This window comes from Vespa mandarinia, chromosome 1, assembly GCF_050613455.1.
Source record: "Vespa mandarinia isolate Hongniang chromosome 1, ASM5061345v1, whole genome shotgun sequence".
Taxonomy (NCBI): Eukaryota; Metazoa; Arthropoda; class Insecta; order Hymenoptera; family Vespidae; genus Vespa; species Vespa mandarinia.
Window position 1 is genome coordinate 16,015,001 of NC_140810.1, and position 12,500 is coordinate 16,027,500.

Consider the following 12,500-nt stretch of genomic DNA (forward strand, 5'->3'; position numbering starts at 1 on the left):
AGAAGAAGACGAAGAAGAAGAAGAAGAAGAAGAAGAAGAAGAAGAAGAAGATGTTGATGATGATGAAGAATAGGAGTAATAGAAGGAGGAAGATAAGGAAGTAAGAGGAGAGAAACAAGTGGGCTTTCCCAAAGTGGCTCCAAGACTCATTATAAATTGTCGTTGACTGTTCCGATTCTAACGTTACAGAAAGGCAACCAAAAGAGAAATAAAGACAAAGAGACAGACAGACAGACAGACATACAGATAGAGAGACATACATACATACGTACATACGTACGTACATACAGATAGCAAGAGATAGGAAGAGGACCAAAAGAGGAGTTCACCGATCAGCAAGTTCCAAGAGAATAGAAAGGGAGAAACGGGACGAATTAATTCCGTAAGGACGAAAACTCGGGAACAAAGACAGCAGGGAGGCAGAATTCAAAGGACGCAATTGGATTCGGGAGCTGGAATGGTAGAAAGGTAGTAGTAACAACGAGGCCCACAACCAGTTAGAGAGACACAGACCCATACCTCCTTACGAATATATACTTCGTTGGATGAACTCGTCAAGCGTTCCTTTCGCAAAAACGGCGTCACCCTCTTCGGTGCGCTCGCGTACACCCACCCCCCACTCTCCCAACCATCCTCCACTTCTACGTCTCCGTTCACGCCCGTACCCGCGCTCGCGCCCTCGCGACCAAGCGCGCACAGCACGCAAAGGGAATTTGGGAATTACGATTAAGAGACTGGGAAACGAGGTTACCAACTCCAAAGTGTCTGACGTGAGCATTTGCATAATTTAACGAGGTACCTCTCTCTCTCTCTCTCTCTGTTTCTCTCTCTCTCTCTCTCTCTCTCTCTCTCTTTACTTCTTGAAAAGTAGAAGACAACATTATGACTCGACGTTACGGCAAAGTGACGTTCCTCACCTTAAGAGAGATCTTAATATTAAAAAGAAGAAACTACTGGTCGGAAGGTGTATAACGTAAGTACTATAGCTGTTAACGTTCATTCGGGACTCTTCCATTAGACCCCGGCACTTTCTACCCTTCGCCCTTGGAACAAAGTTTTCCCCTAGAATATATCATACTAATAAATCATAATTCTCCGTCCTCGGTGAATATACTCATGGAAATTCCCTTAAAATGTCCTCTATCTAACTTACGTAGATACATACAGTAACTCTTAATAGATTCTGAAAAAGATAATTACCGGTCAACATGGGAAAAGTTCAAAAGTGCAAATTCGATGATTAATTTAACCAATTCTCTTCCTTCTCCAACCATCTACTCACACGCCATTATATCATCCACTCCCCCATCCGTCTCCCTCTTCCGCAAATACCATGTCTCGCATTTCCACGTAAGAATTTTAATTGGAAATACGTAAACCGTAAAGGATTAACTCGTTACGAACGTAAAATAACAAAAGGAAGAGCCGTGCCACGTACCTTTGATATTAACATCTCGAGGACTCAATAACCTCATTGAATATACAACATTGACCACCAGCACGGTTCTCTGATCAAGGCGACTCGCATATTTAATCCCGTCTGGCTATTTTTAAAATACGCTTTCCGCCACACACACTGAACATTACACCTACGAATTTCTTTGAATATTCCTAACATCCTCCTTCTCCTCCTCCTCCTACTACTACTACTATTACTACTACTACTACTATTATTATTGCTAGTACTACTACTACTACTACTACTACTATTGCTGCTGCTATCCCTTCTTCATACTTCTCTCTTGAATAATGCAAATTCTACGCATTTAACTTCGATAACGAAGTTGCACTTCCCCTTTTCCTTTGGAAAATAAATCCCGGAGGCGTTCAAGTTTTTGTGTTGCACGAGAAAAAGGGATCGATTTAAAAGTCTTAAATCCTACCTCGATGTATAAATTCCTATTTCTTCTTCCTCTTTTTCTTCTTTTTATCTCTCTCACTCTCGCTGTTTTTTTTCTTTTTTTATTTTTTTTTTTTTTTTTTTTTTTTTTTTTTTTTTGAAGTAACACAACCAAATAAATATCCATTTTTCTGAAACCTTTTATATTATAAAATAGTATTATTAATGGTATTATTAATAATATTATTATAGGATATAGTTAATGATCGAGAACAGTTGAACACGTTTATAACGAATAATATTGCGAACTTTGATATATTAAGTTTCATTAAAAGGAATGTCGATGATTTTTCAAAGAAATCAAAAAAAAAAAAAAAAAAAGAAAGAGAGAGAGAGAGAGAGAGAGAGAAAAAAAGTTCATCTTTGATTAAAATTTCAATAACTTCAAATTCTGATAATTGATTCATAAAAGATTTTGTACGAACGTAAAAAAGAAAAAAAAAAAAAAAAGGAAAAAAGAAAAACCCGAGATATTAACGCTCTTTCATTAATTTTTACAAATATATACAAATATTTTTCAATTTCAAGTTCGTTCTCACGTTGTCAGCGACGTCGGCCTTCAAAAACTTCCTTTAGCGATTCTTTTGCGAGAGAAAGTTTGTATTCCGCGGACAGCATCGTGTTTTGCGAAAGTTTTGAAAAAGAAAATGTGGAGGAAGAAGAAGACGAGGAAAAAGAAAGAGAAAAAAAAAGGAGGAGGAGGAGGAGGAAGAAGAAGAAGATGAGGAAGATATAAGCAGGCAGACAAATAAAATTGCGATAATTTCCTAGTCGGTGTTGGCCACGTTAAGACAACCAACGATGTCTCTCTCTCTCTCTCTCTCTCTCTCCCCCTCTGTCTCTCTGTCTCTCTGTCTCTCTCTCTCTCTCTCTCTCTCTCTCTCTCTCTCTCTCTCTCTCTCTCTCTCTCTCTCTCTCTCTCTCTCCGTCTGTCTGTCTCTCGAGCTTACGCACTTCTTGGAATTACGAAGTTTTTATCTCGAAGCTCGACCGCGATTAAATGCGAGAATGCTGAAAAAGTCGGCGAAGAGTTTTCCCGAAGAGTACAAAGAGGGGGATGTAACTTTCTTAACGAGTTCCTCTTCTATCAGGCTTCTCTCTGTACCTTCGACCACTAAAGACAAAAAAAAGAAAAAAAGAAAAAAAAAAGAAAGAAAGAAAGAAAGAAAGAAAAAAAAGAAAAAAAGAAAGAAGAAAGAAAGACAAAACGAAAGAGAAAGAGCGACGGTAAAAGAGCTAACTCGATTAGGAATTAATTTTTGACGTACTCGAGTAGAAGGGAAAGTGCAAAACAAATAAAGGATTACCTCGATGAGTACCTCTCGAAAGCTTTTATGAGAATAAGACAAAAGCATTGATGATGTGATAGTAAGTAGATGATAGTGTGAGAAAGAGAGAGAGAGAGAGAGAGAGAGAGAGAAGGAGAGAGAGAGAGAGAGAGAGAAGGAGAGAGAGAGAGGTGGAGGGAGGGTGAGTCCTTTTTGTTTGAGACAGTCTACGTTTGCGAAGGACCTGCAAAGGTGTACCGAGGCGCAAGATTTTGTGGAAGGTTCGAGTGTCTACGTAGGATAAGCTATAATGAAGAACGAGAAAGAATGAGAGAGAGAGAGAGAGAGAGAGAGAGAGAGAACAAACGAGAGAAAGATATAACAAAGCTACTTTACGAGTACCTAGATACATACATATGTGTGTATACGTACAATATGTATCATACTTATCTCTCGTTTCGAGTGTTTTACGTTGAGTGAACAAAAGAAGAAGAAAATTTATTTTGTAAATTTGCCTTGTAAGAAAAACATAAATAAGAAGAGAAAAATAAATAAAAAAAGAAAATAAATAAATAAATAAAATAAAATAAAATAAAATAAAATGAAATAAACTAAATGTATAGATCCAAACGAAAGAGAAAAAAGAAATCAAACGGAAAGAATACGCTAATAGTATCATTAGATGTAAATATACGATCTTTCATTCTTTGTTAATTCGATTAAGTTATTAATTTTCTAAATAAATATATATATATATATATATATATATATATATCAAGTCAACTAAGTAAGTACATAAATAAATACACAGATAAATACATAAATAAATAAATAAATAAATAAATAGATAGATAGATAGATAGATAAATAGAAAGATACAGAGCAACCAACATTGATATTATTTATATAAAACAACAAATTCGTAGGGAACTTTTTTGTTTCCTTTGCCCTCGCACGTTTCTTCTTCGTCTATCTCTTATTCACCATCCCCTATCTATCTATCCATCCATCTATCTCTTTCTATCTTTCTCACGAACTCATTCGTTTCCCTTCCTTCCAATCCCACCCTATTTCCCTTCTATCTCTCTCTCTCTTTCTCTCTATCTGTCTCTCTCTGTCTCTCTCTCTCTCTCTCTCTCTCTCTCTCTCTCTCTCTCTCTCTCTCTCTACATTCCTCTTTTCTCTGTACTAGATCGCAAACGCCATAAATATCAGTCTCTACCCTCGTATCCACCACCATAGAACTACAAGCACGCGCGCGCGCTTACGTACATGCATACATATACACATACACATAAGCATATATAAACGCGCGAACGAAGAAACACCATAGTGGAATCGTATCTCGCTTCCATGGACACGGAATACTACGTGCGCTTGCACCGTGACAAAGCCAGATTTAAGCTCCGCTTACGTTGGAGCTTTCCAGCTGGCTCGGATTCGCTGACTGCATTCTAGCACTCCCTTTCTCTTCCTCACTCACTCTCTCTCTCTCTCTCTCTCTCTCTCTCTCTCTCTCTCTCTCGCTCTCTCTCTCTCTTTCTGTTTCTATACGTTCTCTACATTGTTTCTCCCATGATGTTTCGTAACTATGTACGATACCGTAACACCCTACCCAATCGTTATCGTACGTAATAGACCATAAATTTTGTAAGGAAAATTGTTTTATTTAAAAAGGAAAAGAAGAAGAAGAAGAAAAAAGAAAAGAAAGAAAGAAAAGAAAAAGAAAAAAAAAATATCTCGTCAAAAAAAGAAAACCTCGTCGTAGAAAAGGGAAACCTCGTCGATGGCGATTTATCGATTGGTCGATTTGATTAAGAAAAAAAATATTCTACTCTTCATGTAAATTTATTTTGTACATTAAATAAATACACCCGTTGTACGATTTATACTTTACTTTTTAATTATCTCCCGAGATATCAAAGTTTGCACTCCTTTCTATCCCGATTATACATATAATATTAATATTTACATACCTTACATATATAATTTTCCAATCGTAGCCAAACGTGAAATTCGTAATTCATATTATATTAGAGGATCATTAACTTTAGAGGATTATTTAACTTTAGATTATATTTTTCATTTCGTATAATACGATAATTACGATATGAAAATTTTTTCAAGAAATTTAATCGAATAGACGATTATCATTCGTTCGTTTTATTCCTACAGGAACAATATTATTATTATTATTATTATTATTATTATCATCATCGTAGAATGAATAATAACGTAAAATATTTTTAATCGATATAATTAAAAATGAAATCATGATTCGTGATCGTTCTATATCAAGTATTATATCACAAAAAGTGTGAGAGAGAGAGAGAAAGAGATAGTAAGAGAAAGAGAGAGAGAGAGAGAGAGAGAGAGAGAGAGAGAGAGAGAAAGAGATAGAAAGAGAAAGAGAGAGAGAGAGAGAGAGAGAGAGAGAGAGAGAGAGAAGAGGGGAAGCGTTAGGTTGATACCTTCCAAGATAATACATTGTGAACGAAACGAGGATAACTCTAGAGGATAGAGAAAGGATAGCATTCTCGATTGAATTGCTCGAGAGAAACCGACCAATAACGGTGGAAAGAGCATAAGAGTCACTTGAGAAGAGTCACTCCGATCACTTCAATATATAGTATGTATTGCTATATAATCGAAGTGAAGTTGTATGCGTTGAACTATCCATCCTTCTCAGTTATCTAGCTAGCCTAACCTAGCTAGCTACTAAGCTAGATACCAAACTAGCTAGGAATCTACACTACTATATACAATCTATATGTACATACATACATACATACATATATATATATATATATAGATATATGTATGTGTCTGTATGTATATATATATACACATATCAGACACGTTTGTTTATCCAATGAAAAAGGAAAATACGAGAGGGAAAGAGGTATCGATCGATTTTGCTTCTTTCTCTTGAGACTGACTTGAGAAATAGGAAAGTAGTGGGAAATAAAAAACAACACGTTTACTTCCTGCCTCTCCCTCCCCCTCTATCACTCTTTCTCTCTCGCGTGTGCAATTCTGACGAACTGGCAATTCGATCCTCGAAAGAGGACCCAAGAGACGGCATAAAATTCCTCCCACCTTTATCCACTTATTCTCTTTTTCTTTTTCTCTTTTATCCATTATACTACACCGATCTCTTTATAGTCTTTTTTAGCTCGTCACCCACCTATCAGCTCTCATTTTTCTTCTTCTTCTTCTACTTCTTCTTCTTCCCACCCCCCCCCTCCCATTTTTCTCTTCCTTCGCCTCCTCTGGCATCTATTTCTCCTTTCTATATACTACGCTCGATTTAATTCTCTTACCGTGAAGTGCCTTCAGGTATGCCTTCCCAGCATTGATCAGCTGCCTTGCTCCTGGATTGAACTTGTCTAAGATATTCTGAAATCAGAAAGGAAAAGACATTTTTTCAATTTCATGCTCCGACAATTTCTGACGTTCGTTGAGAATAAAGAAGGAAAGTAAGTAAGTAAGAAAGAAAGAAAGAAAGACAGGAAGAAAGAAAGGAAAGAGGAAAAATGAATTTCGAAGGAACCACCTAATTGAACCTAGCCCTTTTATTATCTGTGTGATAGTAAAAAGGGCGAGGAGGAAAGGGAGAAGGAAATTAAAAGCTACCGTTTCAAGTATATATATATATATATATATATATATATATATATATATATATATATACATAATTTATCTTCGAAAGAATTCGTTGTTTGAATTCAATGATCAAACTCTCGAATAAAATCTATTAAATAAATATATATATGTATGTGTAAATTGTACGCGATTAATATGACAATTAAATGAAATACTAAAATACATTAATAAAACATAATGAAATCGTATGAACATGAATGAAACGGTATACGAACGGACTAAAATGTGATTATCCGTGATACCATTTGAGAGACATCGTCAATAAAAAAAAAAAAAAAAAAAAAAAAAAGAAAGAAAGAAAAGAAAAAAAAAGAGAAAAAAAACTCGCAGAACTTCGAAAACGTGAAACGAGACAAATTTAAAGTAAGCGAATAAGTGACTGAGTAAGATAGATAAAGATAAAAATAGAAAAAGAAAGAAAGAAAAAGAAAAAGAGAGAGCATGTAAGTATCTCGAAGCAAGTAAGCATGCAATTAAGCAAGCAAAGAAGGAAGGAAGGAAGGAAGGAAGGAAGGAAGGAAGGAAGGAGGCAAGAAGCTTTCCAAGAGCCGGTAATTTCTCTCGGAAAATCGACGGTTTCACCGAGTTCCGAGTCGTAAACAGTCTGAAACTTAAATGCCTCGTCAAGTAAGCGGAAACAATGTTTAGAGGCGGAAGAGAGACGTCGGTTGTGGCCAGTAGGTAAGTCAAGCGGCCGGTAGCTCTTCTACGACTTCCACCTACACCTTCTTCTCGTTCGTCTTATGGTGGAATGAAGAGGAGGAGAAGGAGAAGAAGGAGGAGGAGGAGGAGGAGGAGGAGGAGGAGGAGGAGGAGGAGGAGGAGGAAGAGAAGAAGAAGGAGAAGTAGAAGATCGTGAGTACTAAACCAAAAGACGACGATGTTGATGCCTAGAGAAACTGGTCGAGGAGAAGTTCGGTCTTCGGCTAAATTCTAGCAAAGCCGAGACACCGAAGTGAAACAGCCTCAGGCACATTTCTCCTGGTTTGAGAATGCTAACTTCGTCCTTGTCTTTCTAATACTCAACGGTCCTTCACCCCTCACCTATTTTCTCTCGAATCCATCCACCTCTTCGCCATCCCTCTTGCAACACCCTGTTCAACCCACCTACTCAACCTCTCACCTATCCCGTTTTGTCTTAGCCGGCTGAATAACAAGACAACGTCGCCTGCGGAGCATCTTTAGTATTACGCGTGCTATCATATCTTTCTCTCTCTCTCTCTCTCTCTCTCTCTCTCGCTCTCACTCTCTCACTCTCACACACAAACACACACGCAGGCTCTCACATATAAATGAGCAAATCCACATTCGCTCTACGTCTCTTGCTCTTTCTGTTCTCATTGTGTACACTCTGACTCCCTTTGAAGAAGGGCTTTTACACGTAGAAACGAGAACGAGACAATTAACAGGCAAAAACACTGGCGTTATGTCTGGCACTGCTGTTACCAGTCCTTGTTCCAGTTGAATTCAACAATAAGGAAGGAACTCTACGTGTCTGTCTACGTTAACCGAAGGGATATGCTGATTGTCAGAGACATTTATCATCGGCCGCCTGTAAACTTCCTTCGTCGTCGATCAAAGGACAATCCGTATGGAGAACTACAAGGAGTTATAGAACGTAAATCATAACAGATTAATCGATGCCATTGTCGATGGCTGTCGATCGTACACAATCGTACGATTAACAATCCATTTTAAACGCTTTAACGTTCGATTGTTCCTTTAAATGATTATTGATAATTTTTACGATTCGATTGTTTTCGATAATCGCAAATTATTATTTTTTTTTCTTTTTTTTTTTTTTTTTTTTTTTTTTTTTCTTAGTTTCATTCATGATTTTATTCTATAAAAAGATTTCGAAGAAAAATAGATATTCTTTTTTCTTTTTTTTTTTTTTTTTTTTTTTTCCTTAATATCATAAACAATGCAGATTATTACAAATTAATGAGAAATTATTTTAATTATTTTAATAATTTGATTCATTAGTTTCGAAAGTTTGAAACATGTTATATGATGGAATAATAAATAAATAAATAAATAAATATATATATATATATATATATATATATATATAATAGTTATAACTAATAAATAGTATATATAATTAAAAATTTGTAACTATTTATATATATATATATATATATATATATATATATATATATGTAACTAGATGATAAACCAAATTTAATTTAAAGCCATAGATTCAGTCGTCGTCTATGGAATCGATTACAGTATACACAGTAAATCTGCTTCAGCGATCAGAGAGACGTAAATTGAAGTACACGTTACGCGGCACAGTGTGCATAATTACTTTAAAGCAATGAGTCTCGCGAATTATCTTCTGAACAACGGGGCCATACGATACATGTAATTTATTCGACAAACTTTAAATCAATCGACCGAAAGAACATAATTAATTCTCAAAGAATTCTATCGCTCATCGACAATTCGTCAACGTTACATTCGTCTTTAATTCGATTTTAATATTTCATTTCGTTTATAATATATTATACTTATCTACGTTCATATAATAAATAATAAACAAATTAAATATTCTAAATAATTATAGATAGATATTAAATTAATTATAAATAAGATATTAATTTTTCATTAGTAATTCTTCAACTAGGAATTATTTCCAAGCTAATGCATTTTAGATTGGAACAAAGTACAACGGTCCTTCGAGATCGATGGAAAGAGTAAAACGAGTTAATGGATAACGTTCGCAAACCGAGTTTAATTCAATCATTAGGAATGGATCGATACATCCCCAAACCGCATCGACAAAGTTCTGCGATATAGGAACTATCAAACTTAACCGACAATTGAATTTACCAAACGTGTATGAAAACGTTTCAACCGTGTAATAATAGAAAGATCTTTAAGCACTCAAAACGCAGAGTAATTGCAAAACTATAGAAAATAAACGAAAGAAAAGAAAAGGAAAAAAAAAGAAAAAAAAAAAGAAAAAAAAAGAAGAAAGAAAAAATAATCGATTCGCATTCGAAATCCTATAATTGTGTTCACGATTGCACATACGAAAACATCATACGTGCCACGGAAAAGGAATGACTGGCATTAAAAAATGATGAAAAAGAAAGATTATCGACGTCGTTTATAAACCGAATTAAAGTTTGTAATTTAGAAAAATTGCCTGGTCGTCTCTCGCAATAATGAAGATGATAATCGAGAATGAAACGATCTAACTTTTCTTTTTCATTATTTAAAATAAAAAGAAATGAAAAAAAAAAAATAAAAAAGAAAAAAAGAAAGAAAGGGGATTTCACTAATTTTCTATAATATACTATTTATTGTATCAAATTATTACTATATAGTTATTACTATATATACTTATAAATTAATAAATTATATGTGTATATATATATATATATATATATATATATATTTATTTATCGCACTTTTGGAAAGAAATGAAAGGAAAACGTTAATTAACACCGAAATAATTAAAACGTGAGAATATTTTAAACGATAGAAAAGGACGATAGAAAAAAGTTCTTTTTTGAACGCCCGGTAGATCTGAAAATTACGTTTGATCCAAAAACGATTCTCACGTTCTTCGCGATAAAGGAGGAAGTACGTCGTAAGAAATTCTTCAGAACTTGAACCACGTTTCAAAGTAACGGTCTCCTTGTCTGTCTGTCTGTACTCCCCACCCCCCCACCTTCTCTTTCTCTCTCTCTCTCTCTCTCTCTCTCTCTCTCTTTCTACCTACCTACCTATCTATCTGTCTATCTATCTCTTTCTTTTTTTCTCTGACAAAGTTTGTCAATTTACTAAGGAGGTAAAGTCCAATGGGAAATACCAATGCTTATCATCCTTATACGATAGCTGTATACCTATGTATGTACGTACATATGAGTATACAACGGCGAACAAGCTCAATTGAAATTGCTGAAATTTCATTTGATTTTGGCACAGAGAGAAAAGCCATCGTTCGCTTCGAGTTTGGTACTACCGTTCACAGCTACAATTTGAGTCTCCCTAAACGTTGCTAGGTTCAAATCGAAGTAAACCCTACCCCTTCGACCTACTCTGCAATTTCATCTCTCAAGTGTCTCTCTCTCTCTCTCTCTATCTCTACATATATATATATATATATATATATATATATAAATGTATGTATGTATGTATGTATGTATGTATGTATGTATGTATGTATGTATATGTAAGTTTAGACTAATATTTTTGATATAAATAAATGATGTATTTAAAATTTAAATTATTATTATTATATATATATATATATATATATATATATATAGTTTATTTTTTTATCTAAAAAAAATTCATAGTTTTTTATAATAAACTTTTTACTATACATTTATTAACTTCGACGAATAATATAATTATATAAGATTATAAAATCAATATTAAAATAATTAAAATTATTTAATTATCCCAATTTATTTATATTTGATTATATTTAATTTATTATTAATTACTATCGTGTAATAATTTATTTTATATATTTATATATTTATTATATATTATAAAAATATGTATATTTAATATTATTATGAAATATTGTATAATATTCATTTAAAATATATATTCTTACGTTTACTTCTGATATATCTCAAAAAAAATTTTTTTATAAATTAATACAACTTCCAATATTATTTTTTTAATTTTTTTTTTATCTAATACTAATTTAATACGAATTTTATTTTTTATCATAGAAATTATGAACAAAACGAACGAGAAAAATAAACAAAATTAAACGAAATATAGAAAACTAAAAAGTGTATAATACTTAAATATATCTATATTATATATATATATATATATATATATATATATATATACACAAACACACGTATGTGTGTATATAGATCGATAAAAAGAAATTGCAACTTTTTATTGATCGTCGATTGTATATGTCATCCGAGTAGGGATCACAAAGTTTTATTTTTCGAATGGAGACGTTCATATCTCCGCGCGGAAATTCTAGTTTCCAATGGAAACAAAATATACGAAAACATAGGAATTCCATTGGAAATGAAAATCGTTCGTTTCGACCATGACAATGTACAATTTACAATGAAAAACAAAACACGAAAAAGGAGAGAAATCCATGATGAACTTTACATCGATATTTAACAGTTCATCGTTATATATATATATATACATATGCGTGCATGTGTGTGTGTGTGTATATCTATATAAAAAAGAATGTATATGCAATAACAAATCTTTTTTTTTCTTTTTCTTTTTTTTTTTTATCAATTAATAAGATTTTCAAATATCGCCGATCAATAGCACATACAGTGTCTTCGTTTAAAAGTATCGACGTATAGAAAAAAAAAAAAAGAAAAAATAAAAAAATAAAATAAAATATCCTATCGAAATTATTTGAACGAATCACAATACGTAAGAATACTTTCTGAACACGCGGTATAAAATAAAAGGTAGGAAGGAAAAAAAAGACGAAGACAAAAAAAAGAAAGGAAGAAAAAAAGAAGAAGAGGAGAGAAAAAAAAAGTAAATAACATCCGAAAATTGGCGAGCGTAAGAAAACGCGCGTTCGTCACGGTTAATGCGGAGGTCCACTCGCGGAAATCCTTTCACGCGGAACGAACGTTACGGACTGTTTGGTTACGATGCGTTTAGAATTCCCGTACGATTTAACATTGAGATTTTACGAG

The 12,500-nt window shown here is 33.7% G+C and overlaps 1 protein-coding gene across 2 annotated transcripts in view; it reads right to left on the bottom strand.

Moving 5' to 3' along the window:
• IRSp53 (Insulin receptor substrate 53 kDa) overlaps positions 1–12,500 on the bottom strand; it is a 167,023-nt gene that overhangs the window by 106,233 nt on the left and 48,290 nt on the right. For both annotated transcript variants that reach the window (XM_035871079.2, XM_035871080.2), the window contains one exon: positions 6,492–6,567. In XM_035871079.2, coding sequence (XP_035726972.2) covers positions 6,492–6,567 — 76 coding nt within the window. The remainder of the gene's footprint in view (positions 1–6,491; positions 6,568–12,500) is intronic.